Source organism: Vulpes lagopus, chromosome 10 (assembly GCF_018345385.1).
Source record: "Vulpes lagopus strain Blue_001 chromosome 10, ASM1834538v1, whole genome shotgun sequence".
NCBI classification, from domain to species: domain Eukaryota; kingdom Metazoa; phylum Chordata; class Mammalia; order Carnivora; family Canidae; genus Vulpes; species Vulpes lagopus.
The window spans coordinates 81,238,785-81,266,702 of NC_054833.1; the positions used below are offsets into that span (position 1 = coordinate 81,238,785).

General features: G+C 53.1%; 1 protein-coding gene across 9 annotated transcripts in view; it reads left to right on the forward strand.

Moving 5' to 3' along the window:
- Window positions 1-27,918, forward strand: part of SSBP3 (single stranded DNA binding protein 3) — a 164,738-nt gene that overhangs the window by 119,085 nt on the left and 17,735 nt on the right. For 4 of the 9 annotated variants that reach the window (XM_041770775.1, XM_041770778.1, XM_041770782.1 and 1 more), the window contains 4 exons: window positions 20,779-20,859; window positions 21,771-21,830; window positions 25,909-25,975; window positions 26,066-26,142. In XM_041770775.1, the coding sequence (XP_041626709.1) occupies window positions 20,779-20,859; window positions 21,771-21,830; window positions 25,909-25,975; window positions 26,066-26,142 (285 nt within the window). The remainder of the gene's footprint in view (window positions 1-20,778; window positions 20,860-21,770; window positions 21,831-25,908; window positions 25,976-26,065; window positions 26,143-27,918) is intronic. The other 5 variants (XM_041770777.1, XM_041770780.1, XM_041770784.1 and 2 more) reach the window with 2 other exon arrangements.

Sequence of the window (27,918 nt, forward strand, 5' to 3'; positions counted from 1 at the left end):
CTTATGTCTATGTATTCTTAGCTTGCTGCCTGAATTGGAGCCTTACCCTGGAGTTCAAAGGGGTACAGCCTCTGAAATGGTTGTGTGTAGGCTCCAGGTTAGACCAGACCAGGCACTGCCTGGGGCTTGGCTTGTGGTGAGGAATCAGACTTGGGCCAGGGGCCAGACTTGAAAGAGAATGAGACATTCAAATCCTTGGAAACCTCATGGACTCAAGAAAGAAAGCCAGGTAGGCATCTGCCCTTTCCCCAGAGGGGCAGGGCAGCCCAAGAGCCACTGTCTGAGACGATCATCCATGCAAGGGGCAACCTTCTTTCTGGGCACTTCAGACAAGTGTTGTGTACCAGTTGGTGGCCTTTCACACAGGTGTTTATCTGCTTTGGACTTCTTTCCCAGGTTTATGCATCCTCACACACAATGCATGGACACTTTCGATACAGTGCAATTGTGGCTTTCCTGCCTGGTGGATAGAGCCCGAGGTGCCAGGCTCCACCTGTGTGCATGCCTGTTGAGGCTGCTTGCTGGCATCTGAGTGCCCAGTACAGGCCACTGTGGTGGAAAGAGGTGGACAATAGCGAACTGTATTTTTTTAAAATAGGCCATTGACTTCTATTTTGGCCTGAGTCTGGGGCAAGGCAAGGTCTGCCTGATATGTGGGCAGCTCTTAACTTCCTGCTTTGGTATAATTGTCCATGGTTAAGGCCTAATTCCAGACATACTTCTCGGGCCCTCCCCTGTGACGTTCAGGGGTGTGTGGTCAGAAAGCTCAGACTGATTCCTGTCCTTATTTGGCCACTTCCAGCCACCATCAAACAGAGGTAACACTTGGATCCTCTTGACTGGAGGTCTTTTCTGATCCCCAGTCAGGATGAACCACCAGGAGTTGGCAGGGGGGACATTGAACAGGGACCTTTCTGCGTCCTGGGTGACTTTGTGTCCATCGTTCCGCTCCTGCCCCCCTTCAGGTGAGGACATCATTTTCTAATCAGACAGATGAAGATGAAGGCGGATACGGTGCTTCCTGGCTGTGATGCTGAACTACTCAGGCTGGGTCACTGCTGAAGGGAAAGGGTATCTCTCTGGAAGGAGGTAGTGACTGCCCGTTTCCGGAGTAGGCCAGCTCACAGAGGGAATATTAGCTATTGATTGCTGGCCCTGCCCCTCGCTCATCTTGCAGGCGGCCACTCCGATATTAGAAGGGAAATAGAGATGCTATCAGGTTTTATCTGCTGCCAACAATTGCACTTCTTTCCCTGCTTGGCCACAGTCTGGGTGGGCAGCTCTGCTACACCAAGGAGCCAGCCCAGATTGGCTGATCTATCTTTGACCAGATCCTATCCTAAGGTGGCTGGCCCGGTTTTCGCATCAGGACTCCACCCCTCAATTGGTGCTAAAATTTGAAGCCAGTAGTGCCTCCAGGGTGGGTGGGAGGGAGCAGCTATCTACCCCCATCCTAGCCCAGAAAGGAACACAGGGGCTACTTCCTTAGATTGCAAGGCTACTCCTGAAGTCAGAAGGTTTGGCTGTCCACACGTTAGGTTCCATCTGTGGGCTTTTTCTTATTTAGGTTTCTGAGATGCACAGTGCCCTAGTCCTTTGGCATGAGATGTTTCTGGTAGCAAGTTGAGGGCCGGCAAAGAGATGGTTTGGGACCCAGCCTGACCATACCTCACAATATTGGGAAATGTTTTGGGTTTTTTGGCATTATGGTAGAACTTAGCAAGGACATTCTACTGTGTGCATTCCTTGTTTAAAAAAAAAAAAAGGGGGATCCCTGGGTGGCGCAGCGGTTTGGCGCCTGCCTTTGGCCCAGGGCGCGATCCTGGAGACCCGGGATCGAATCCCACATCGGGCTCCCGGTGCATGGAGCCTGCTTCTCCCTCTGCCTGTGTCTCTGCCTCTCTCTATCTCTCTGTGACTATCATAAATAAAATTAAAAAAAAAATTAAAAAAAAAAATTGTTAAAAAAAAAAAAAGGGATCCCTGGGTGGCACAGCGGTTTGGTGCCTGCCTTTGGCCCAGGGCACGATCCTGGAGACCCGGGATCAAGTCCCATGTCGGGCTCCCGGTGCATGGAGCCTGCTTCTCCCTCTGCCTGTGTCTCTGCCTCTCTCTCTCTGTGTGTGACTATCATAAATAAATAAAAATTAAAAAAAAAAAGAAACACTTAAAAAAAAAAAAAAGCCTTCATCTTGGCATCCCCAGCAACTGGCATGAACTAGGAACCCAGGAAATGTTTGAACTGAGTTTGTGTTGCTCACGTTACCAGAAGTGGAGCCCAGCCAGTCCCAGAGTTCTAGATCCTCTTTCTGACCAGGCTGGGAGGGTCCAGGGGTGGTGTTCTGTAGTGGGGAAGGATGCAGAAGACAACAGCCTGAGGACAGCTGTTCTAATCCCTAGTCCCGTTTGTCCATGAACTTGCTGAGTGACCATGGGCAAATTGTTCCCCATCCCTGGGCCCTAGTTTCCTCACTAGTAGATGAAGCAGGGTGGACCAGATGGTCTTTGAGGGCCTTTCCAACTTGGATTTTCTGGTTTGGATCCAGATGGGTTTTACATAATCCAGCAGTGGCATTTTTTTCCCCCATGCAGCTTAAGTCAGTTGGGCTGCACATCTGGCACACTCCGCTTAGTTTTGGCTAGACCTGCTGGTCTGAGTGGGCCCCCAGCTCCTTGGCCCTAAGATAGTTCTAAGGGAGGCAACATCCAATGAGGATTTCTAGGTCTAGAGCTGGGGAGTTGCAGGAGGGCAGGAGTCACGAAGAAGGGAGCATTGAGTACAGGCTGTTTCTGTTCTTGTTTTGTTTTAAATTCCAGTGATTGTTTTCAGTTTTGTCGTATTTGTAGACATGCGACTTACTTTCATTTTGATCCCAGTGCTTCTGCAGAGGAGGCAGGCCTGATTGGGAAAGTGAGACTCAGAAAGGTGTATGACCTGCCCCAGAGTTATCAACTGCAGGCTGTAATCGGCATCTGAACCCAAGCCCGCTGGTTCCGGATCCCAGCATTCTTTCACAGCAGCCCATATAACACATCTGATTCTCTAGAGAGAGGATAGAGAATAAGAGAAAAGGAGGAAAATGATGGAGGGAGAAAGAGAAACCCTAGCCATCTTCTCTGAAACGCAAGCAGTGTTTCTGTTCAGGCGCCAGCCCTGATTGTTAGTGGTAGCTGCTGGAACACTGTTGAGGGGGATTCTGAAGCCGTGTGCGTGCTCAGCAGATCCTGACTGGCAGTGTCTGCCATGAACACAGGGATGTAAGTGGTAGTATGTGACCTGTGTATTTGGCATTCTTGATCTAGTCCGTACTTCATTTATAGATGTAGAATGGAGGCCCAGAGGCAGACGGGACTGTGGTTAGTGATAGTTATTGGCCACCTCTGCGAGAGCAAGGGGCTTGAATCTGGGCCAGAACTGATCAGTCATAGCCTGCCCCCAGGAGTAGCCAGCCTGCCAGAGACACTGATGGGTAAACCCATGCCCTGTAGCAAGAAATGGAGAAGCCGGGGCCTGCCTGGGGGCTTCCTGGGGGCAACACAGTTTGGGATGGTGTCCCAGCGAGGTGGGTGATACATAGGTGCTCAGTAGGAGATGAGGCTGGAGAGTTTGCTGGCAGTGTTTGCTGGAGCTTTTTCAGGACTGTTGGCTTCATCCAGGGGTGAGCTGGTGCTGCTGGAGCACCCTGGTCTGCATTATGTCTGAGCCAGGTCTTTGTTCCAGAACAGTTAACTCTGCTCCTTCTCTGTCACCTCTGTGGAGGCAGGAACCTGGGGGCGAGCCACACTGATGATGGAGACAGGTATTGCTGAGGTCTAAGGGCTAGAGCTTGAGCCTTCTCTGGAAAAGACTCTTAGAGGGCCCAACCCCCTTTGCCAAATGCACAGTATGTTTTGCCCTGAACAATCCTCAGATTCTTTCCATTGTAGTGGGGCACAGTAGGGATTGACATGCCCCCTCCCCCGCCCCCATTCCAGTGAATTCTCATTCCTGCCAGCCAAGTCCACCCACCTCTGAGGCCTACTCCCAGAGAACCCACCCCATCAGTTGTGGGCAGGGGGGAGGGGGGAAAGAGGAGAAGAAGCATATGATGTGTATGGTCCAGAAACCCGAGAAATGATCCAAAACTAAGAGGGAGAGATAAATACACACGACCTTGGACCTTTCCTATTACAGGGAGCACTCTCCTTATTTCTCCAAGAAGTAGCTGGGGTTTCTCTAGGAGAGGAGCCGCCTCAGGAGGGCTCTGATGACTGACCAGAAGTATCTAATGTTCAGCCAGACAGAAGATTCTCAGACCAGGGGTGCCTGTCTGGCTCAGTCAAAAGAGCATGCGACTCATGATCTCAGGGTTGTGAGTTTGAGCCGCATGTTGGGTGTAGAGATGACTTAAATAATAAATAGATCTTAAAGAAAAAATAAAATACTCAGACCTGCCGCAGTCTGCAAGGCTTTAGTCCTCAGATCTGAGATCCCTCAGACAGAAGAAGAGGGAAGCCAATTTGAGTCTTTGTATGGAAGATGGTTCTACTACCTGCCAACTTAACACAGTAGTGAGCTGCTTGGCACCAGTGATAACCAAGTAGAGATTCAGTGCCCAGTAGAGAGAGAGCCTTGGGGACTGAGCGCCTTGGGGTGAGATGGTGTGTTTCCAGGGATGATCAAAGCCCAGTAAGTGAGGGCATGCCAGTGGCAGCAGCTCAGGTGCTCCCCAAAAACCGGGCCGAGTGCTGTCCGTTTCCTGCCTTCTTCTCCGGTGGAAAGCGGGCAGCAGCACTGTGAGCTGACATTTCTCTTGGCAGAAAGCTGCTGAGGCAGGAAAGACCTCTCTAGGGTCTAACTAGGGCCAGGGCGGGACTAGAAGAGGTTTAGAAAGAAGCAAACCACCTTGTTTGTGTGGTTTTCAAAGCCTGCTGCCAAAGGAGGACTTGATGGGCAGGGGCATGGGTCTCCATTTGATGGATGGCAGCCTGAGGCCTGGACCTAAGCCACGGGAGGCCTGGCAGTCTTGCTGGATATCCCCTAGCCCATGGGCCAGGCAAGTTCTCTGAGGGCATAGTGGCCTCCCAGTCATGCAGCCTTGGTGAGCACTGTGGATGAAAGAGGCAGCCGTGGACCTGTCCTCGAGGGGCTCACAGTCTGGTGGAGGAGGCGGGGAGTGATTCCACTGGGAGTTCAGTGCCTTGGGGGCAGGCGAAGGAGCATCTGGCCTAGCCTGTGTTCCATCTGGGAAACTTCCCTGAGGAACTCTCAGAGAGGAGTGAGGCCTGAGTGCAGACAGATGCCAGTGACTGGGGAGACAGCACAGTGTGCCAGGACGTGGGTGGGAAAGGGCAAGCGGCCTGGATAGATACTTGAAGGACTTTAATGTAAAGACAGGGGAGCCATGGAAGGTTGCTAAGAAGGGGAGTGACAGGGTTGCAGGAAGACCCCCAGTGACCTGGAAGAGCTGGGCTTGTGGCAGGCTGGCCACCCTGGGAATGTGGGTTCAGGCTGTGGCTCCCTAGGGGTGGGGGACTTGGCCAGGACCTGGGCTGCACTGGTGACTGGGTGCAGCGGCCTGGGCTCCCTGCCCTGAACGGACAGCCCCATGCTGGATGTGGGAGTGGAGAGAAGCAGAGCTGGGAGGATGCCCAGGGTTCTGACTTGCATTAAGCTGAGGTAGTGAGAGGGTATCAGGTGCCTCCTACCCTGTCAGACCTTTTGCTTTCAGAGGGAGGTGGTCTTATGGCTGCCCGCCTGCCCCTGGAGGCTCCCAGCCAGTGCTCTCGGGTCCTAAAGTGGAACTGTCTAACCTCCTCTTGTAGTGTTGGTGGAACACTCTCTAGATTAGAAAAGATACCCCTTTCTGTGATTCCATTTGACCCTGTGAGCTACACCTGAGAGCTAACTTCCTGCTCTGGATGAGGAAACTGAGGTTCACAATGGCCAGGGAATTGCTCAGGGAAGGCGGGCCTGGAGTGGGGGGTAGGCTCTAGAGCTTCTTGATGAACACCCTGTCTGTTGGGGAGCAAATCCCCTCCCTTTCTGGGCTGCACTCTCTGGCCCCCGCCCCTCTCCCCCCCCCCCTCTCCATTGCTGCAGACAGGAGAGGTTCTGATAGATGTGTTGGTCTCTCTGGGAGAGGAGGACAGAGATGCTGTGTCAGGGGTGAGTGTGCCAGTTCTTCAGGGGACAGAAGCACCCCCTCCTCCCCCGCCCCCACCCTGCCTTCTGCCTCCAGCCTGACAGAAGGCAGGGTCACCCCCGCTGGGAAGGATTAGAGAGGAGGCGGGGCACCCCAACTGCTGGGCCCTGGGTCAGCTCCCACCCCAGCCCCACCTGTTCCAAGCGCAGCAGCAGCCCCTCCCCTGGCTACTGTGAAGAAGCCAGCAGCTGGCTTTAAGCCTAAGGACCCCTGCCTTGGTTGTGGGACGTCCTGGTTTGAGTCCAGTCCTGCTGTGTGTCCTTGGGGAGCCATCCTCCCCTCTCTGGGCCTTAAGTGCTTGAGAGGGCTGTCGAAACAAACCCCTGGCTGCTGGGAAACTGGGAAACTCTGTCACCTGGGCTGTGTCTCCACCTCCCCACCATGGACGCATGCACACACAAGCCTCCCCCGACAATTGCCTGGCCTGTGTGAAAAGGCCAGGGCAGGAGAGAAGGGGAAAAAAAGGCCTTTTCTTCTTGCCAACAGCACCTCCACAAAGGTCAGGCTGTGCTCCTGCCCCGCCCGGCAGCCAGCCTGGTGCCTAACGTCTGCCCAGCGGCAGATGACCGTGCGGGGCTCCTAGCAACCGCGGACAAAAGGTTACTCCTGACGTGCCGGGCTGCGTGCCGGGCTGCTGCGGGCCCCTCGCCCTCCCTCCTGAAAGGGAAAACAAAGTTGCGGCAAGGCCTGGCGCGTGTGCCTGTGTGCGCGCGTGCGGGCCTGTGTACGTCTGCACACTCGAGCCGCCTCTCCGCCCCTCCGAAAAACGTGAACTCCGCGTGTCGCCGTAACTCTCGCTGATGAAATGGAAAGTTGAACATAAATCAGTGTCTGCCTCCCTGTTAGCTCTGCATCAGCAGTCAGTGCCTGGGAGATTTGCTCGGTAACAAAGCACCCGGCTGCTCCGCGGGCCTCGACCGCCCCCTAACGCGGAGCCGGCCCAGCACCAGGGAGCCCGGCCACTGGGCACCTCTGCCTCCCCGCCCGGGACCCCCAGCCCCAGGCCTCTGCTCTCTCTGTGGGGAGAGGAAGGGGAGCGTCTTCCGGAAGGACCCTTGGGTCTAGGAGGCCGGGACTCATTCTTGCTGCTGCTCCTTAAGCCCCTGGAGACCCCAAGGTGTCCCATCCCCTGAGCTGTAAGTCGACTCAGATCTCTGACTTTTATGGATCCCGTCCTTAAGGATTGGCAGCCCCTTCACTTCCGTGTGCTCAAAACTTGGGCTGGTTTATCCTTTTCCCCTTCAGTCCTAGGTTTTCTCTTAGATTTTCCCCTGTGTCTGAAAGCTGTCCCAGTACGCTGACGATCCCCCCCCCCCCACAAGATCCTTCCCCACCTTTCAGGAGGATGGGGGAGCCCCCTGTGTTTTTGTTTTGTTTCTTCATACTTAGCCAAGGGGGTAGACCCTCCTGTGTTCCTGCTTCCACCTTCTGTGCAAATCATGCTGAGGTTCCCCCCCCGCCCCTTTAAAAAAAAAAGGTCAAATTCCTCAGCCCTTGTAGCAGAAGAGATTGGAGGAGGAGAATTCCAGTGGAATCCTATAATAACATGCCTTGGCATTATGTGGCTCAGGGTAGACCCCCCCCTGAATACGATCACACCACGCTGAAAGGAAACTGCCCTTCGGGGAGCCCGGGCTGGGCCAGGGGGCTGGACCGGAGTCAGAGGGCTTTCTCACATTTTGCCGAGTGCTAATTGTGAGGTGCTGTCCTAAGGGCTGGGATATAGCAGCAGATCCACAATGTGGGTTTGGGGTTCATGTCCTGTTTCTGCCTAAATTAACTCCTCAGCCGACCTTCCCTGGACAAGCTCCCTCCCCCAGATGAAGGCCCTCGGATAAATGAAGTCCTTGAGCCAGGCCTACTTGTCATCCAGCAAGTCTCTGTCTCTTGCCAATACCAAAATGGTGGGATTACACTTGGTAAGAGTATGGCCAGGGGGCAGGTGACAGCTTTTATGAAGTGTCAGTTCCATGCTGGGTGCTGAGCTACCCTGGGGGCTGCCTGACCAGGGGACACCACGTTAGCTCTGTATGCAGGGCATGATGGGGAGGAGCAGAGCATCAGCCCTGGGAGAGGCTTCCTACAGACACCTCTGAAGAGGGCAACACAAGGCATAGTGGCTGTGACCGGGGCTTTGGAGCAAGACACCCCAGTGCCACTTCCTGGCCATGTGTCCTGGGGGAGGTTACCCGACCCCTCTGGGCACTAGTCTGCTGCTCCTCCACAGAGGAGCTCATTCCACAAATTGCAATGTCTTCTCTTTGGAGCTCTGTAAAGGACTCTACATAGAAACATTTACTCGTGTTCAGTGATGGTTTATCACTGCCATGGGAACATGACCCATTGGATTCAGGATCCATATTGATCAGCAGTCAGAAGCTGAGCACCTGAGCTCATTCGCCATCCCCCTCCTCACCTTCTCTGAAGGCCTTCCATCCTTTCTGGAGGCCCTGAGGTCACGAGGCCTGGGCTGGCATGTCGGCTGCCTTGAAAAAGCCTGTTAACCTATCCGAACTTTATTGCTTCACCTGGTGTTGGGAGTGAAGATAGCCCCAAACTCTTGGGTGCTTGTGAGGATGCCATAAAATGAGGCCCACGAAGCCCTGCCTGATGCCTGGGGTGGCTAAACACTTAGGATTCTGTGTTGTGGATGCATGTATGTCCTGGGGCTGTTCTTTCCCTCAGAGCTAGGGGTCAGGGTGGGGCTAGGTCTTGTAGCTCATTCAAGGGCAAGGGCCACTGTAAGAATTCTTCCAAGAAGTAAGTCTTAGGGACTCAGCACAGCCTTGGGGGCAGTGATGTATGGGAGAAGTTCTGGGTATTTTCGAGATTGATTGGCTTTTTAGTACTTAGCCCTTATGTTAGACTGACATATATGACACCTACTAAGCCCCAGGCCCTGCTTGGTTCTTTTAATGTGTATCTCACTTAATCCTGCCCTACCTGGCTTAACTCCTTGTTCCTTGGTCCACGCAGTGGGAACTTACAGGGGAAGTAGAGACAGGGAAGCAGGTTGTATGTCCAGGAGCTTCTGATTCTGTTCCTGCCGGCTCATTAATAGGAATTCCTTATCGTGAGTTAATGTCAGCTCTCCCGCCTAGGGAGCTGGGTCTTTGACGGTCATCCTGAGTTTTGTCACTAGTGGATCTCACCTGGGTATCATGGGAGTTTCAGCTCCCCACCTGTAAAATAGGAACAGCTTCACCAGCTATGGGTTTGGAAATGTAGTAGAATGAAAGGTAGATCAGACATCTGCACAAGCCCTTCTTTCCAGGGGAGGTGCTCAGTCATCTGTTCCTTCAGCGATACTCAAGCAACAGCTTTCTGCCATGCCATGCTGGCTTCCAGGGTCGGGAGGCCAAGCAGAACCTGTCTGCAGGTGTTTACAGTCCACAGGGCCGACCCCGGCCTGGGCTAACTGCAGGCCAGCGGGCAGCTGATTCCCCTCCCTGGAGCGTTCTTCCTGTTGATGGCATCCCTGTGGTAGAGAACTAAGGTCCAGCTTCTTGGTAGGACACAGTTCTTTGTGATCTAAGCCCTGCTGCCTTCACACCATTACTGAACGACCTGTTGATCCCCCAGGACAGGAGGCCAGGTTGAGACCCAAACTCCGTTCCTCCAGCCCGTCTGTGTGGCCTCTTCTCCAGACTGCATGGTTCTCTCCTCCCCTTCTCGAAGTCTTTCAGTCTCGGGTCAGTTTTATTCAAGAAGACTTTGACAAAGTCTTGCCCTGTCCTTGTCCCAAGGTCAAAAAACATATGTCCCACATGTGGATCTGATGAAGTACCTCTTCCTCAGAGTAGTTATAGTATCTGGTCCCAAGAAACCTACTCTGCAGTTATGGAAAGGCTCTAAGAGTTTAGAGACCTGTAGTCTGTTCTGGGGCAGCAGCTTTACCTTTCTGGGCCATAATCTGCCCACCTGTAACACCCAACATCAGGAGGATGGCATGGGAGGTGCAGTGAGAAAAGAGATCTGGCTCCTGTCCCCTGAGACATCAGAGGCTTTTGGGGCAGAAGAAATAAGTGACCACTTCAGGGATCAGACGATTCCCGCAGAGTTTGCTGAAGAGCACTGAGCATCAGGCAGGGCACTTAAGGGGCATGCTTCTAGTATGAGACTCTGGGCAGTTAAGGAGGCAGCATCCCAGGATCGGGGTCATAGGAAAATTTCGCCAAAGAAAGGGGCTCCTGAAGGATTGCTTGAGGTGGGGAAGATCTGAGCCACAGCTTTGCATTATCATCAGCCTCCCTTTGGTGAGGGCCAGTTCCCAGCACTGGACTAAATACTTGACTCCCAGTATCTCAGTCATCCAGCTCTCTGGGAAAGGGTGGGGCATCCAGCTTTACAGGCCAGGTGAGCAACTGTGGTGGGGATGGAGGGACTGCAGATGATGCTCCTAGACCATGAATCTGGGGTTCTTTGAACAGCGCTCGCCCCCAATCCCCCAAGCTGGCCCTGTACTTCTTTGAGGCACTCCAGGTTACATAACCCACTGTGGAGTAGCTGTGGGCAGGCTTCCTAAACCCATTTCTTTCCAGAGTCCTGCCTCTTTCCTTTGCCCCATCCTGTTGCTTCTCCTTAGCTGAGGAAGGACAATGAGATCTTGGGCCATTCCCCAAGCTGCTTCCTTCAGGGAGGAGGTAACATGAGACCACCCAGTCATCCAGGGAGCTGCAAACCAAAGGGGAAATCTTGGCTGACTTTCCTGTTCTCAGCTCAACCCTCTTCTGCTCATTGTCAGTAGGGGGTGAATTCTTGCATCCTGGATGCGTAGCTTCCAGAGCCCCCTGTCTCCCTTTCCTGGTTGGATATGATGAGATCTTTACTCTCAGAATTGTCTGTCAGGGTGTGAAAGGGTAGGGGGATGAAGGCTGCATGCGTGCGTGTGTCCAGAGAGCCTAAAGCAGAACAGGAATTCTTTGGGTGGATGAAGCACTGCCTTTTTAATGTGCGCTTCGCCTTCACCAATGCTGATGTGATTAACAGGGGAGCCTTAGCACTGGTGAGAGGTGGTGGGGAGGCTGGTGGGCAGGAGTAGGATGCATCTTTGCAGCACTCTCCATTTTCAGAGTAAAGGCAAGCTTTTGGTTGTAGGGGATTTGGTTCTCTTAGCAAAGTTAGTTGTTCCCGGGGATTGGCATGGTTCTGGATCCCAGGTCAGTCTTTACTACCTCTCCAGCTTACCTACAGAGTTGGTCTCTACAGCCGTGAGTATACGTCGTGGGAAGAGAGGCTTACTATCTGGATCCTGGCTAGAAACCCACATGGTGGCTAGGCCTGGGTATTGGAAACCTTCCCCTGGGTCCCAGCTCCTCTGCCAACATTAAAGAAGGCTAGCTATTCAGGGCTAGAGTATGGCTTAGTGGGAGAGCAGGTACATATTCCATGTGTAGTGTCCCAGAAAGCTATGAACTCTGTCTTCCACTGGCCACAAGTCTCGATTTCTAACTTGAGAGACACAATAGAAGCATCTTTGGAAAGGAAGGGAATGGATGTGTGATTCCCAAGACCTCAATCTGATTGCCAGTCTTATGCAGGAGCTCGGAAAGGTTAATGACCTGACTTTTCCGTCCAGAGGTCCCAGCCCCAGGGTCTCCACCTGGTGCATAAGGCCCTCCAGCATTATGCCCACGCCGCCTCTCCAGCATAGGCTCCCATCTTTCAGCCCAGAGTTGCCTTTTGTTTCTTCTCTGCCAGAGGACACCTGTTCATCCTTCCAGGCCTTGCCTGAATGTGATGATGCTGTAATTGCTGTCTCTTGCTCTCTGGTATACCTGGCTCCTTGTCTCTGTTTGGTCATAGTTAAACTGCGGTCTCTCCCACCAGCCTGGGATTCTTTCAGGGAGGTCTGCAGTACTGTTTTTTCATGTATCACCAGCACTTAGCACTCCCTCCAGGGTGCTAGGACCCAGTGGCTTCATGCACACCTGCTAGACTGGGTCCTGCACACGTTCCGCACATGCTTTTTCCTGTGTCCCTGGAAAGGGTGCCTGGTTATGTGGATGCAGGCACATACAAAGAATCTCTAGCAGGGGGGCCCCAAAGCTTTAGAGCCACCTCTCTTGTCCCCCACCCTATCCTGACCGTAGCCATTCAAGGTAGAGCCCTGCCCCGAGATAACCCTAGAGCTAAATTCACTGTATAGGAGAGGGTCAAACAGTGTGAACTTGCTGAAAGAACTCAGGGCTGCAGTTGAGCCCCCAGAATGTTCTGTGCTGGCATTCGAGGGACTAGCTCATTCCCCAGTACTGTGGTGAGAATGAGACTGGGGAGCTGATCAGCAAGGAGATACTCTGGGACCAGCCAGGGGATGGGAATGCTATCTATTTTGTTATAATGATGAAAGGTCATTTTGTTCAAGACCAGTGGTTACAAAAACCAGTGCTACAAGAGTGGCCACATGGCATCTTGGTAGGAGAAATAGAGCTCAGGTTTGCTGACCCCTGGTCCAGAGCTCATTTCTGTTCAGTGGGAAAAATCTTGGCTCTGATAAATAATACTGTAATGTCATTGGACTGCAGTTTTCTTATTGTCAGTAGGGTTAATCTTTGTTTCATTTGTCTTATTGGAGGGATTTAAGGTAAAAAATCAGAAAGTAGATATAACACTGTTTTATTTTACCTCGACAATTTTAAAAGACCCCAGTTTTTCCCCCCTCTTCAACCTTGAAAGCCATTACCTCTCCCAAGGGTCAGCAGGCATTTTCTGCGAAGGACCAGATAGTAAATATTTTAGGCTCTGTGGGCCATCTGGTCTCTGTCACATCTCTGCCACTGAAGCATAACAACAGCTCTGGACAGTACACAAATGAGCATGGCTGTATGCCGATAAAACTTTATTTACACAAACAGGCAGCAGGCCATCTTTGGCCCTGAGCCATAGTTTGCCTCTCCTACCCTTGCTCAGCGTGGTGGCTGTGCTTTTGGGGTCCTCGCACTGCAGCTGACCCCAGCCTCCATCCTGGGTATGTAGTGTGGTGCAGGGCACTGAACCTGGCCCCGGGACCAGAGAGATGGGGCTCAGTCTTCCTGTCTACACATAGGGTTGGGGCAAGAGGCCGGGGGCGGTATGTGCCAGAACTCTGCATTAGGTCTTGGACACTGCCACTACTTTCATTTGCCACACTTCCTCCCTTTGTTTTGAAAAACCATTGCCTGCTGATTCTGCGTCTCCGTCTCTATGGGGCAAGCGTGCCTCATGTCTCTTGAGAACATTTGCTGAGCACCTTCTGTGAGTGTCTTGGCGCCAGATTCACATGTATGCGGACCTCTCGCCCTTGTCGTCTGCCCAGCACTGTCCTGGCTCCTCAGAGAGGTGCAGGGAGAAGGGGAGGTCATCTGCGGCCTTTGCTCAGACAGAAATCAATGAGTCTTCTGCTGATCTTTGCACAGAGTGGACCATGGTGGCTGTGTAGATTGCTGATAGTCTGCAGAGGTGACCCTAAGAGGGAGACGTTGTGTACTGTCCTGCTCCCTCTAACTGATGGCTTCCCCACCATCCCAGGAAGATGGGCCACCACCACTTCACTTCTCCTTGTCTGGTGCCCCCAGGGGGTCATGATTCTTATGGACTCATTTCCCAGGTAGCCAACAGCCCCTGACTTGGAGCTCTCTGGGGCTCATGCCATTGGGTGGGCACACAGATGGCCCAGGCTCCCTCTGCCCTTGAGTTGGTAACTTCAGTTCCACTTCTGGCCCGTACCACACACACACACACACACACACACACACACACACACGCAGAAGCATGTGTGTCCCCTTCCACGGAGGGGACAGTTAGAGACAGGATAGGAAAGCAACTATGCAAGCCATTGCCAACTTTGTTCCCATAGGGTCAGAATAAAGGAATAACTTCCTCTGATGAGGTACAGGTTAAAGGGGAGGGTGGTTACAGCTCCCCCCTCCCTCACCCAGCCAGGTGATCAGGTTCGTGCTCTAGGGACAAAGCAGACTGTGTTCACAGACATGGGGTGTCTGTAGCACTAGGGCATACCTTGGCCCTCTCCCCAGAATGGGCTTACAGCATTTTCCATCAGCATTTGTGTCCAAGGAGCAAATTGGATTGTCTGCCACATGCCTTTTACCATGTGTATAATTAATGTAATTTTATATTCACTCAATTAAAGTGACACGCCCAACAGGCAGATTACACAGGCCCCTAATAATGCAAGTCATCTGTCTCCACTGCCGGTCGATAACCTCCCCACCCCAGCCTTGCCAGGCCAGGGGCCAGTGGCCCCATGAGTGAGGAGAGATAGGGATGGGTGGAGTGTTTGGTCTCTGAGCCACCTAAAACTTCCAAGGCCTTCCCCTAAGGCCTTCTGTGAAGATACAAGACAAATTTGGCCAGAGGTGAGCACCTAGCAGCTCACAGAGTACTCTCATGGTTTCCCCGTGAGGAACATGTCACCTGAATTCTCCCTCTTTATAGATGAGCAGCCCAAGGATTAGGGATATAAGGCAGGACTCCAGCCCGAGGCCCCTGGGCTCTGGGGCCCAACGCTTGGCACTGGCCACAGCTCATCCTCATTTGCTCACCTCCGCACCCAGAAAGCCTGGAGTTAAGTCTCAGCTCTATTTTCCTGAGGGTCTGGGAAAAGGCAGCTTTGGGGAGCGTGCAATGGTGCTGAGGGAAGGATCGGGGAGTTTTGGAAATACTAAACTTGGCACATAGCTTTTATTACTTTTCAGCTTAAAAAAAAATCACCGTGGGTTTTTTTGTTTTGTTTTGTTTTTTACTTTTAATTTTAAAGGACTCTCTTATCTGTAAGAATCTTTAGTTCAGAGGACCAGCTTGGTCACCCTGTTGGTACTAATTTTTCTTCCTGGTTCCTTAAACTCAAAGGTGTTAGATATGTCCACCCTGGGGCTGGCTGACCATGGCCATGGGGTCTGCCTGTCGGCCAAGCCTTGCTGCCCTGTTCGGGCCCTGACCGGGATGTCTACATGGGGTAGAAAGCAGTGCCCATGCTCTTGAGCAGCCTGTGTGGCTTCTACAGATGAGACACAATGTGTGGGGAAGATGCCACATGTTTCGGAGTGCACTTGGGGCAGAGCAGGCTTCAGGAAGGAGAGGGGGTGTGGGCTCTCAGCAGGCTGAGAAGAGTGTTCCGGGCAGAGCAGGCCCAGCTCCAGCTTTCCCTGTACACAGGCAGCGAGTGGCCACCAGAGCATGAGGTGCGTGACTGCGGAAGCCTGGGAACCTCCCTGGCTCCTAGCGCTGGCTGCAGCACCACCCCACTGCTATGTCCCTTTCTCCTGATGAGGAAACTGGATTCACGTTGTATCCTGAAGGAGCTGGGATCAGATGCCAGGGCTGTGGAGCTGGAAGCTTTCCTTATCATGCTTCATAAGCCCATCTACCTCTCAAGGATGGCTTCAGGTGAAGTACAGGGACTCAGCCCACCTGTGACCTAGAGGCCTAAGTGGCCCCTGCTGATGCTCTGAAGTACCTTTCTGCAGAGACCTTGGGTCTCTCATGCCGTGGAAGTGTTCTGTTCCCCACCATGCCTGTGATGGCAAAGGCTCTTTCACTGAACTTTCCATATCTAGGGTTTTAATGAAACAGCCCAGTGTTTGCTTCGATCACACCCATAGCAGAATCTCCCTGGGCCCTGCATAAGTGGCTCTCAGAGGCGGCTAGATGTAACACTACCCAATGCTGGAATTGGAGGAGAAAGAATAAAAAGGAAGTGCGGGAGTTCTCTATCTCCGGTCAGAGACCTTGGGACTGCCTGAGACAGAGTGGCAAGTCCATTAGCAGGGTCTGGGGCAAAATGAAGGCCCAGGCAGGAAGTGGGCACATTTGCTGCTGCTTTTTCCCAGACTCGGTTGCAGGGTTCCCTGATTGGGGTCTCCCCTGGGTGCACATCCCCCTGCTGTCACCCCAGAGGGGGGGGCAGTGCACTGCAGGGAAAGACTTGTGACCAGTCCAGGGACCTCAGTTCTCATCCAAGCTCCCTGGTGGCCAACATTCTGTGGATAACTCTGGGCCTCAGTTTACCTGTTTACCGTCTGTTGGATCCCATGGCATTTTAAACCGACACTTGAGCTTGTTTGTCACTGTGTCCTCATCCTTCTCCCCCCCAGCCTGCGAGTTTCCAGGGCCAGATGGGTCTGATGCACCTCTGTGACCCATCCCCAGGATATGGGGCTAGCCAGGCACCCAAGGCCAGCATCTAGAATATGTATGTGTGTGGCTGAGTGACGAGTTGCACCCACACGTCCTTCAGCCTCTTGGACTTGTTCCTCTCTGTTCCTTATGTGCCATGTGTGGCACGGAAGCTCCGCTGGTGGGCTTGTGAGAGTAGTGGGTCAGCTCAGGCCACCTGGAACTCTAGAATCAGACTTTGAGGCTGGTTCCACCGCTTGATAGTTTCTCAGTGGCTTTACTCCTCTGAGGTGTGACATGGAGCGACAGCCTTTCCAGAGAGGAGTTCAGGGTTACACGAGCTAACGCAGGTGAAGGCCACTCCCACTGTGTGGGACATGTGGCTTCATTATTATTCCCATTTAACCGACTGTAGAAGAGAAGGCCTGGTGGTGGCAGAGTCTGGATTTGAACCCCGTTTTTTCCAAACCTTGTTTCCTTACCTACAATGGACAGGAACATGATTATCCTCAAGAGATCCCTGGGCTGGGGTTAGATGTGGCTCAGCCACCAGCGAGTTCTCTGTGGTCTTGGGCAGGTCACGCCTCTGCCCTCAGCATCTCTTTTCTCTCCTGTGAATGAAGGACATTGGAAGAAGTGATGATCTGTCAGGGTCACCCGAGAGTCTGCAGGCAGGTGGAGTTCTTCCCAAGCTTCCGGTGGGACCCCCAACTCACCTAGCACAGTACTCTGCATCCCAGATGCCTGCTGATGACTACCTGCTCTGTGGCGTGCTGGGAGGGGGTTAGGCAGTTCCCGAGACAGAACACCTCCACAGTCTAGGTGGAGCTGGACTTCGAGGTTCTTTTTGGCCAAACAGGCTTTCAGAGACCTAATTTGGGTTCTTCAAAAGTTTTCAGCAAGTAGAAGCTGGGAAGGCCCCATGGAGGAGCCGTCCTGTGTGGGAAAACTCATATCATCAGTGTTGACTCCTTCCTTCTCCCACCTTCTACCCTGAACTTCTCCCCCTGCCTGCCAGGTCTGATCAGTTTGGGGAAGAGAAGAGACCAACATAACCACAAAGGTCAAAATCCTCAAACAAGATCCTTTCTGGTCTGCCTCCTATGTAGCCTTTTGACCAAGTGGGTAATGAGTTGAAAAGACCACAAAGTCTGTTTTCTCTACACCTACCTGTTAATCTCTCCTTGAGGATGCTTCTTGGTATGAGAGAGGTGTTTTATTGGCCCCACTAAACCACAGGGCAGCAAATTCTGTACCTCCTTGTGGAAATGGGAAAATGTCTGTCTTCTTAACAGAAGCAAATATTTCCAGTGTGGTGCCCTATTCTCTCTCCTGAGAATGTACCAAGTGTTTAGGGTCCCTCCATGTGCTGTCGCATACCATCTCGGGGACAGAGTCCAGACACAGAGTGGCAGACAGCTCCAGGCTGAGTGGAGGTAACAGAGATGTGGAAGATGGAGGATGGAACTTTGGCTAGATGTGGGTAGCCATTGGGAACTGATAGGCTTCTGACTTCATGGAAGAAAAGCTTCCAGCTCATAGAGCTCCCAGTGGTCCTTGGGGCCATGCTGGGAAATACACAAGCAGTCTGGTCAGCACCGACCCTGGGGTGGGAGACGAGTGCTGAGCTTCACCTGTCTTGAGATCTTGGTGGGGTTTTCTCTCTGGATAACTGCTAGCCTAGGCTAGGGTTCTCTTGTTTCAAACCCTGGCTCCAAGTTACTGGGGGAGACTTCTGAGAATGCCACTTCCTCCCTAGACTTAATAGCCTCCTGGCCAGAGAAGTTGCTGAGCTGGCCGGAGCCTCACTGACCAGCCGCATGCTCCCAGCCCTTAATATTCATTGGCCGTTTGCCTTGAGGAGCTACTTGGAGGTGAGCTTGTGCGGCATCCACTCACTGAGAGTCCAGCCAGGGAGCTTCTGAGGGAGGTAGAGAGGTGAGGCGCACATACCAGCCTGCCCTCTGGATGTTGGCGGGGGGGGGGGGGGGGGGGGGGGCCAAGCAGCCAGAATCCAGGGCTGAGAGACAGCTTGGGATGGCCCTCCAGACCCAGTTTCAAGCATTGGCCCTTAGTAGGGACTGCCAATGACTGAGGCCCCCTGTGGGGGCCAGACACTCTTGGGTGCTTTCTCTGTTTTTTACAATCAGTTATTGACTCGGCCACTACTTGCTCCCCTGGCTAATGGGGCCACAGATGTGGGGGACCTGCCCAGAGACACACTGCTCTCCCTAAGGAAGCACTGGGTCTTACCAGGGAGGGCCACGAGGGTTGGAGGGAGGAGGTGCTCCTTTCTTGCCAAGAGCTGGGAACCGACAGAAGGCCTTTTGCCCCCTCTTGGCAACTGGACCTCACCCTCAAACCCTCTTCTTCCGTTCTTTTTATTTTTCTTTTTTTGGGGGTTGGCTTTGAATTATCTTATTTTGTTTACATTGCACCCAAGTTTCATGGTACAAAAGACTTGCAGGTGCAAATATGTCCCGCCTTCATTAGCTTCCCCTCCCTTTTTAATTTATGTGATTTCAATTTTCCTTCCCTGTACTGTTAATTAGGGGACCCTCTAATCAGTGCCATTATCACAGTGGTATTCATGTTTAGGAAAGCCGCTAAACAAATGCTTGCAAAATTGCTAAATGGCTAATTAATGTCTGTTAATTAAGAAAATTGCTCATGGTAACAAACCATGCCGTTGCTGGCAGCCGCTAGAAAGACACACACTTGTTGAAATTAGTAGCGTGGCAGGTAGGGGAACATCTGCTCTGCAGAGCTCTCCGGAAGTGAGCAGCCCCTCACTTGGCCAAGAAACTCCAGGCCTGTCCTCAGTGGCTCCCCTGGCTTCCCATACGGCACCTGCACACCTCTTCTCTGGGTCTCCAGGCCCACTGGCTGGGACCCGCCCCTCTGCCCTGCCCCTCTGCCCTGTCCCAGCTCCCCGCAGTTTGCTGAGCAGGCAGGAGGCTGGGCAGCCTGGCTTTGAGGGAGAAGGCTGACAAAATCCTTCCTGCATCTCAAAGATTCTCTCTCCATCTCTCCTCTTTAATGCAACCCCCCCCCCCCCCGCCCCGTGCAGGTTTTGAATTTTTCTCAAACGTGACTTCCACAAGTAATGACATGCTCGAGGGCAGAGAAGAGTGAATTAGGGCACTTTCTTCAGCAACAGCACCAAGGTCCAGCTCTGAGCATCCCAAGTAGGCAGGAAGGAGCTTCCAAGATGGGCTTTTTGTCCTTTATGATTGACCCACAGTAGGAAATATGTTTGATTTTGTGAACCAGTATACATACACACACGTATATATAAATGTGAAAAAAGTTAGTGAGAAATACCTGCCTTAAAGCACATGGAGCTGTTAGTTTCTTTTCTTTTATTCTGTCCCAGGTTTATAGAAAACGATGGTTGCAGCCCACTAAATTGATTCCTCCACCCACTAATGGGTTGCATCCCAGTTTGACCAACCACATGGTTTAAGTGAATTTTCCTGCCCATCTTTTTAGGGTGGGGGTAGTCAAGGTCAGCATAGCCCACGGTTTCTGGAGTCAGCTTGGAACCACAGGTGGCTCACCGCCAACTGGAGTGGAAGGCCCAGCCCTTCCACATTTCCACCCACCCAGCAGTCCGGGTCCACCAGCCCCATCCCCCTAGCTCCTCTGCACCTGCCTGCTTGAGCTCTGGGCTGCAGGAGCCTGTGTGAACCTTGCATCCATCAGGTGTCTCATCCTGGCTCTGCCATCTACCAGTTGTGTGGCTATGGCCAGATGCCTTCATACCTGGAGACCCAGTTTCCTAACTGGTAAAAAAGAATGAGAAACCCCACTTCATGGGGCCATTTTCAAGTGAAGGTGAATTAGCAAAGTTTTCCGAGTGGGTGCTCGGTAATGGTCCGTCCTTTTGTTTCCTTGTTTGTTTGATCTCTGGCACAGCCTGACTCTTCCTGTCTATTCTTCTGCACCCATTAGGCCCCCTGCCCTCAGTAGACTGGCCTGGGAGCCCGCATCCTATCTCTATCCCCCGCCCCAGCCCACCCTAGACTGGGAGCTCCCAGAGGGCAGGGCCTCGATGGGTTCTTCTGCTCTCAGAAGTGGCCCTTGCACACTTTGCAGAGCAGGTGCACTTGCTGTGCCTCACTGTGCTCTCTGAGCCCGTCACAACCAGCGTATTTAACATGGCAAACTCTGCTCCAACGGTAGATGGTGCCCGGGCCCCTGCTCCTGTGTGCTTTGACAGAGGAGCTGGGTTTCATTCTCCATCCCTGTAAAGCGCCCCGTGAGTGTGTTCATCGGCTTCTCTCCCTCCTGCTCGCCACCTACACTGTTGAGCCTGCGACCCAAGCAGCCGCGCACACCTCCCCACCAATCAGAGCCCGCCGCCCGCCCGCACGCCCGCCGCCTGCCCTTCGTTTTGGTTTAATTTTTGTTCTTTTAAGCTTCTGCGCTTCTCCATGTGCTGTGATCTATAACCTGCCTCTACTGTCTGGCCTCACAGGGTCCTCCGGGGTCACAGCCCTCGCCGCACGCACAGCCTCCACCTCACAATCCCAGCAGCATGATGGGACCCCACAGTCAGGTAAAAGCACTGTGGCTCGCCTGCCCGCCGGGGGGCGCGGGGCACGAGGAGGACAGAGCCAGCAGAGGAAAAACAAAAATCAAAATGTGCTCTAGCCATGGTTTTCGAGTCTTTATTGACAAACGAAATATAATAATAATAATAATAAAAAATAAATACTCCCCCCCCCCCCCCCCGAAAATAGTCTTCATTCCTGGGACATCACACCCCGCTTAGATATGAAACCAAAATAAAAGCAAATCTATTTCTGTGACCTTGTCAGCGGCCTTTGCGTTTTTGTTTTTTCCTCTCTCACTTTTGGTTTGGTTTTTTGAGTTTGGTTAACCATTTGTCCGTAACCGAAGCTGCATCCCTAGCCTTTTCTGTGTGCACTCTTGCTGCTGAGAAAGCTTTCTTGCCCATTGCCCTGCATAAGTTAGGGAGCCCGCTGGCCCCTTTCTGTTCTCATTATGTTTGCCCCCCTGAAATCCTCGCTCCCCTCCCCACCCACCTTTGTCAGTGGTTTCTGTGTGTGCGTGTGCGCGCGTGTCCAGCTTTATCCGCACACCCTGAACATTTTGTGTACAACTCCCTTTGTGAGTCTTTATTTGCCCCTCCCGGGAGCAGAGGTTTCTTCCTTTGCCCTGCACTGCTCTAACTGCTCTTCTGCGTCCCGTGCCAAGTCCCAGCCGCGCTCTCCTGCCACCCAGAATAGATCTCCATGGGCAAGTGCCGAGTCAGGCTGTGCCCTGTGCATCTATTGTTCCCTCTGCCCAAAGGAAGTTTTGCCCAGAGGGAAGAGGCCACCGAGAGAAAGAGAGTTTAAAAGATCACCAGTCTTAACAAAACTGGACTTTGTGGAGTGGAGTGCTTTCGTGTTTTCGCTGTGCAGAAGCGCAGGCTGTCATTGAACTAATTCCCTATAATTGCAGCCTTTTATGTCACCGCGATACGCAGGCGGCCCCAGGCCCCCGATCAGAATGGGAAACCAGGTACTGTACCTTTTCATGTTCTCTCTCCCCTTACCCAGCCACCCTTGGCCCCAGTTGGACTTTGACTCAAAGCAGAATTTGGGGAAAGAACTGGGAGGTGGAGGGGCAGGTTGGAATGCAGGAAGTAGCTTACAGGTGGGTCCCCGGGGCGGGCCCTGTGTCCACTCTGTGTCCACAGTACAGCCCCTCTCACAGCATTTCACCTGCTTCTCATTGGTGGGCTTTGGGCAGCTGGTTCTGGAGTTCAGAGGGCAGCAGCAGAAGCAGCCAGGATGGGAATGCAGGGTTTCGGCTATTCTAGAGAAGGTGGTAATGCCCCTGCCCCTCCCTTCCAGCCCCTTCTTGGAAAAGGGTCTTCCTCCTTAATGAAGTTAATTGACAACGTGCATTTTTTCCTGGAAGCTTTTGAGAATTGCCAAGGCTGGTAAATATAATCCTGCTATTAAGGGGAGAAATGGCCCGTAGGAATGCTTAGATCAGGAGGCTGGATGCAGCAGAGCAGGACATTTGTGAGTTTTTAAGCAATGTCTGCCTGTTTCCCAGACCCAACTCCAAACAAGAAAGGATTTGTTTGTATAATTAGAAAAGTGGTCTGCTTACGGGGAGGGCTTCTCAGCCTGGGGTTGTGTGCCTTGTGCTGGCCCATTAGGGTTGGCAGTTCTAGGTGGTCTGGAGAAATCGGCCCCCATGCCACCCTCCATAGTTCAGCTTATGTGGTCCGGGGAGCAGTGGGAGGAAGCTGGAGAGGTAATGATAAAGTATCTTTGGTGATGAAAGATTGAAAAGAAACTTAAATGTTGGGGAGATTGCTTTTCGTGCCAAAGTGTTTTTTATACATAATTCTTAGAGTGACCCTGCAAAAGCCCTTCCAAAAATTTGACGGCATCACCAGCGCGTCCAGCCCCTTTGCCCTTGGAACTTGGGAGTTCAGTGACCAACTCGAGTGGCTTTATTGTTTCTGTTCTCCAGGCTCTGTAAGAAAGGCCCCCAAGTGCCGAGCTCCAGGGCCCAAGGAGAGACCATCGTAGAAAGGGACTTCCAGTTTTAGAGTTGAATTGTTGATCAGGGTTCCGATTGACTTTTTTTTGCTCTCCAAAAAGTCTTTTGTTTCCTCTTTCTGTGACATGAAGGAGAGGTTCAGACAAGGGTTAGAGACCCAACTTTTTAACAAGGAGGGGGACCCTTGGGTATGTCATAGATGAGGAAACAGGATTCTGGGAAGTCCTGCAGTAAGCCAGATCAAGCTGGTCTGCAGCTCTCAGCCCAGGGCTGATTTCCTCTGCACCTTACCCACTTCGGTTAGCTTTCGGTGTAGTCCACATGCTGCCTCCGTCACCAGCGGGGGGCCTCCCCTGCCATCACGTGCACAGGCCCCAGCAGCACCTTCTCCCGCAGCATGTCCAGGGGCTCTCCATAGCCTGAACTGGCCTCTGCCCCGTGGAGAGAGCAGATGCTTCCGTATCATCATTGTGGCCTTTCCTCCAGCAATTAAAGGACACAAGAGGAAACATGTATGTTCCTATTTATCAGTTAAGCAGGAACAAGTGCCCAAGAGAGCAAATGGAGAATAAATCCATCATTTGCACCTCGAGTTACAAACCAGTTGTCCCAACCTCCCCCCGCCCCCTTCGCCCTTGCCCTATTGGAAATCTATACCGATTTTCCGATTTTCTCCAGACTCAAGAAATGTTTGCCCTCCAGGAGGGGTGTGCCCTTCCTAGGTTTTGCACCTGGGGGGTTCGTGGCGAGTGCCTCAGTTGGGGCTGCAGGTTGAAGAGGAGGCATTGTGCCACTCCAGTGAGCTCAGTCCTCCCCTGTGGCAGGTGGAGGAAGCAGAGGCAGCAGGACTTGCTCAGGTTCATGGGGCCCCCCTGTATTAGGGTAATGAGAAAGGCACTTTGGGGGACAAGAAACTAAGGATCATTAACCTGTTCCCTAAGCCTTACAAGGCCATCTTCCCACCTGCCTCCCTAGTGATAGTTTTGGGATTGTATATAGAAAAAAGCATTGCTGTTTTTCAAGCGATTATAGGTGAGGGGGTGATGAACACTGGGGGTCAGCCAGGCTGTACATGTCCCAGAGGAGCCCCCGCCGGCCCCGTGGCTGACTGGGGGACTGGGGCAGGCAGCTGAGTGACCGTGCAGATGTGGTTGGGATTTGTCCCTTCCCTGGGCAGACGCTTCCTGCGGCCGCCCCCCAGTGCTATAGCAGAGGCACTGGCCTATTTCCAGGAGCCTGTGGGGCAGCCCCGGAGCGTCACCTTCCCGAGCAGGCTCCAAGAGAGCACACAGTATGTGCTTGCAGTCCCCTATATAAGCCATTATTTTGCTTTCTTCCATTTGAAGGCTTCGACTTTCTCTGTATGAGAGCCTTTATCTCTGTTCTGGCACATCTGTCTTCGCTTGTAGAGGGGGCCGAGATTGTCCTGTCCCCTCCCTGATCGGAGTCCCTCCAGTGAGGGAGGGAAGGAAGCATGCCCAGGCTCCCTCTGAAGCTGCAGGCAGCCCTGCTCTGCTCCTGACCCAGCAGGGTTAGGTGGGGCCCAAGGAGGAGCTTCCTTCGAGAACTGTCCTCACTGGAGTACCTGAAGAGGGAGTGATTGCCCAACCTCCACGGCTGCTCCATCAGGGTTGGGTTGGGGGTATTCTGTGACCTGGAGGGTCCCCGGTCTACTTTCCCCCATGCTGGGATCTCCCCTAAACCAGATGGCCTCAGAGGCAGGCCTGCCTTTGTCCTCTCAGGATCCTGTAACCAGGGTCTAGAAATAACCCAGATCCCCAAGTGGCCAGACACAAACCACTCCGGTGACTCAGACCTTGGGAACTTGGGGAGAGGAAGCAGGGCTGGGAGAAAGCAAGAGGTCAGAAGAGCTAAGACCCAGGGGTAGAGGGACAGACTGAGTACCCCCCGTCTGGAAACTTTCAGCAGGTCCTCCCACAAGCACACACGAACATATACCCCATTCTGAAGCTTGGGACAACACTGAGAACTAGTTTCTTTGCTTCCCATCACCTCATTCCACAGCTGGTTTAGAGTTCCCTGCTGGGCGTCCCCCCAGCAGCAGTCAGGGCTGGGGATGGGGTGGAGGGCTGTCCCTGTCCCAGGTGCCCAGCTTCTGAGAAGCACTGGCAAATGCAGATGGGAAAAGGTGGTCAGTTTTCACAAAGGCAAGGGCCTCAGTTTCATCCTGAGGCATAGGGTTCTAGAAGCATACTTTCCTTCCAGCCCTGCTGCTGTGTTTTTCTTTTCTTCCCGGTTGCCACTGAAATAACTTCAGTCACAAGTAAATCACTTTTAATAGGTTTTCACAGTGAGTGTGCCAAGCGTCACTCAGGAGACCCGTGGCACCCTGTCCTCACCTTCTTAATAGCAATCACACCAGCATCTGCCACTTGCTCTAGGCTTTAGGGAATAGGTTCTCATTGGGCATCCTGTTCCCCACTCTCTGGGAGGCCTCCTTTTCACCTCTTGGGTCAGAAGGAGGCATTTTATATGGAGGACGAAGACTGGGTGGGAATCCTGAGTGCTTCTCCTGGCTCTGCCAGTAGGTGACTGGGGGCTGTTGGGGCTCGGGACCTCAGTTTCCCCATCCAAATCTCAAAGGCCACCTCCTCCCTAGCTCCCCTGTAAGAAGACCCTGTGTAGTGATAGGATTTTTAGCTAGCGGGTCTCCTGGACCCCACATTTTGGGGAAGGGATAGAGTGAGTTACATCTCCATGGGGTGAAGGTAAAATAGGGTTCGGCTTGAATTGCAGTGGCTGGGGTTTAGGAGGTGAGCATGGGGGACAGGCTGCCGCTGAGGTGTATGGCAGGCAGTGCGGCCAAGGTGAGGCTGAGCTCTGGCAGGAGCACAGATGCATGGAGGCAGCAGGATGTGTGACGGTTCCTGTCCCAACGCATGCTGCACCCTCTGCTGATAACAGCTGCAGTGCCAGCCACTCCTGGGGACCTCACCCCCAGCCCCAGCCGGGAGGTCAAGTTCTCGAGTGCCCCCAGATGGGTAGTGAAAGGGCCAGGGCAGGTGGGCATGTCTCCTTTGTCCCCAGCCACTCAGCACAGATCTCACGTCTCTTTCAGCCTCCGGGAGGAGTTCCTGGGACCCAGCCATTGCTGCCCAATTCTATGGATCCCACCCGACAACAAGGTAAAGGGCCAAGCGGGGCCTCCCACAGCTCACAGGGAGTCTGTCCCGTCCGCACCCGCCACCTCACAGTTCACCTACTTTCTTGTGCAGGGCACCCCAACATGGGAGGATCGATGCAGAGAATGAACCCTCCTCGAGGCATGGGGCCCATGGGGCCTGGCCCACAGGTAACCACCTGTCTGTCTGTTCATCTCCCTGGCCATCTGTGTGCACCCGCCTACTCTCCTCCTTCCATGGTCTGTCGGCCTTTCCATGTCACTCACCTCGCAGGGGTCCCCAGCTGCCCTCTCTGCACACGGCCAGGAGCAGCCCCCTGTGGCAAGCAGCAGGCCAAGTTGAGGGGCCCTCTGGGAGGCAGGGGGAGACAGCCAGGTTGGTGGATCCTCCCATGGGCAGGATTTGAGGAATTTGGAAGGTGGAGGGTCTGGTACCTGAGCAGTGGTATGGATCCTCCAGGAATCCCAAAGCCCTCCTGTCCTGGGTCCTGAACTGGCTCGGGGTCCTAGTGACCCAAAGGCAAGATAAAGGAGGGGCCCTAGTTCAGCCCGCAACGGACTCACCATTTGTCTGTCCTTGGGTGAATCATTTGACCTCGAGGGGCAGGTGGGCTCTAATAGGCCTTGGTTCCCCACCTGTTTGATGTGAGAGGAAGAGGAAGTGTCTCTATATCTGTGGTTCTCAGCAATGCCACCCCACCTGAGAGGAGGCCAGGCCGGCCAGGGCCCCCAATACCCACTTGAACCCAGGGCTTCTGCTGGTTTCATGCACCACGCTCCAAGCTAAGATTTCTTCTGACCAGAGAGGTTCCATTGTCAAAAGGGACACCTCAGAAATCTCTGGAAGAAATGATGTCAAGTGCCTGTCTACTCCTTGTGACCTAGCCCCACGCCCCACAGGTACAGGTTCCCACAGGACCATCCAACAGGGGGTCTGACAGGCCATTCCTGTTCCTGAACCTTCTCATGGTTGGATCCCACTCTTCTGAGTGTTTGAGAGTGGCTCTGTTTCCTGTAGTAGCTGTGGCAGAGAGTTTGCTGATCTGACTATCTAAAAGAACCTGGAGTCTAAATAGGGAGTTTCATTTAGTGAGATCAGGAGGGTTTTGCTGTAGGGTGTTCCTTCCTTTTTCTGCCCTGCCTGGAAGCCTGCTTGTCTTTGGGGTCCATCCCCCTGACTCAGTGTACAGATGTTTGCGTTCTCTGGGCCCTTCCTCAGGTTTCTGGTTTCCTGGGGGAGGGGGAGTGCTCCCATGCACAGGCCTGCAGACACGTGCCCTGCTTTTGTAAGGAGAGGTGTCTGCCCACACCCAGAGTCCTCCGCTCCATCTGGAGTTGTATTTACAGCACACCCAGCCCACTGCTTTCTTCTCGGTGGTGGCTGCAACATCTGTGGTGCTGAAAGATTTTAGGGAGGTCCTTGTCTCCTCTTGGCCCCATAATCCTAAAAGGAAGCAAGCCCATACCAATTGATGCTCTGGTTTTCTTGTTTGTTTGTTTTCTTTCCTCAAATTCCCCAAAGCTTGTGTTTTCACGAGTTCCTTTTAAGCCACCAGAGCGGCCCCTTCCTGCCATGTGGGTGTTTTGAGCTGACCTCTGCAGGGTGGCTGTGCTGAGGAACTCCTGGGAGGGGCAGCAGTGTCTGAAAGCAGTGTTCCCTCTCCTGAGTCAGGAGTCTATAGGTCCCTCAGCTGCCCATTAGAGATGCTCTTGGGGTGGACAAGCAAGTGATCTTGGACTTCCACATCCTGGGGGATCTGGGGACACAAGAGGATGGACTGGGAAGACCCCCACCCGCCCCTCTGGGCTCTTGGAGGCTTAGCAGCTACATCTGTAAAATGAGAAGGAGACCGGCATCTGCAGAATAGGAAACGCTCAAAGGGGGAGGCTCAAGTTCTCGGCATGACGGTTGGCATGGGGTACTCTTAGTAAGTAGTCTGCATCTTC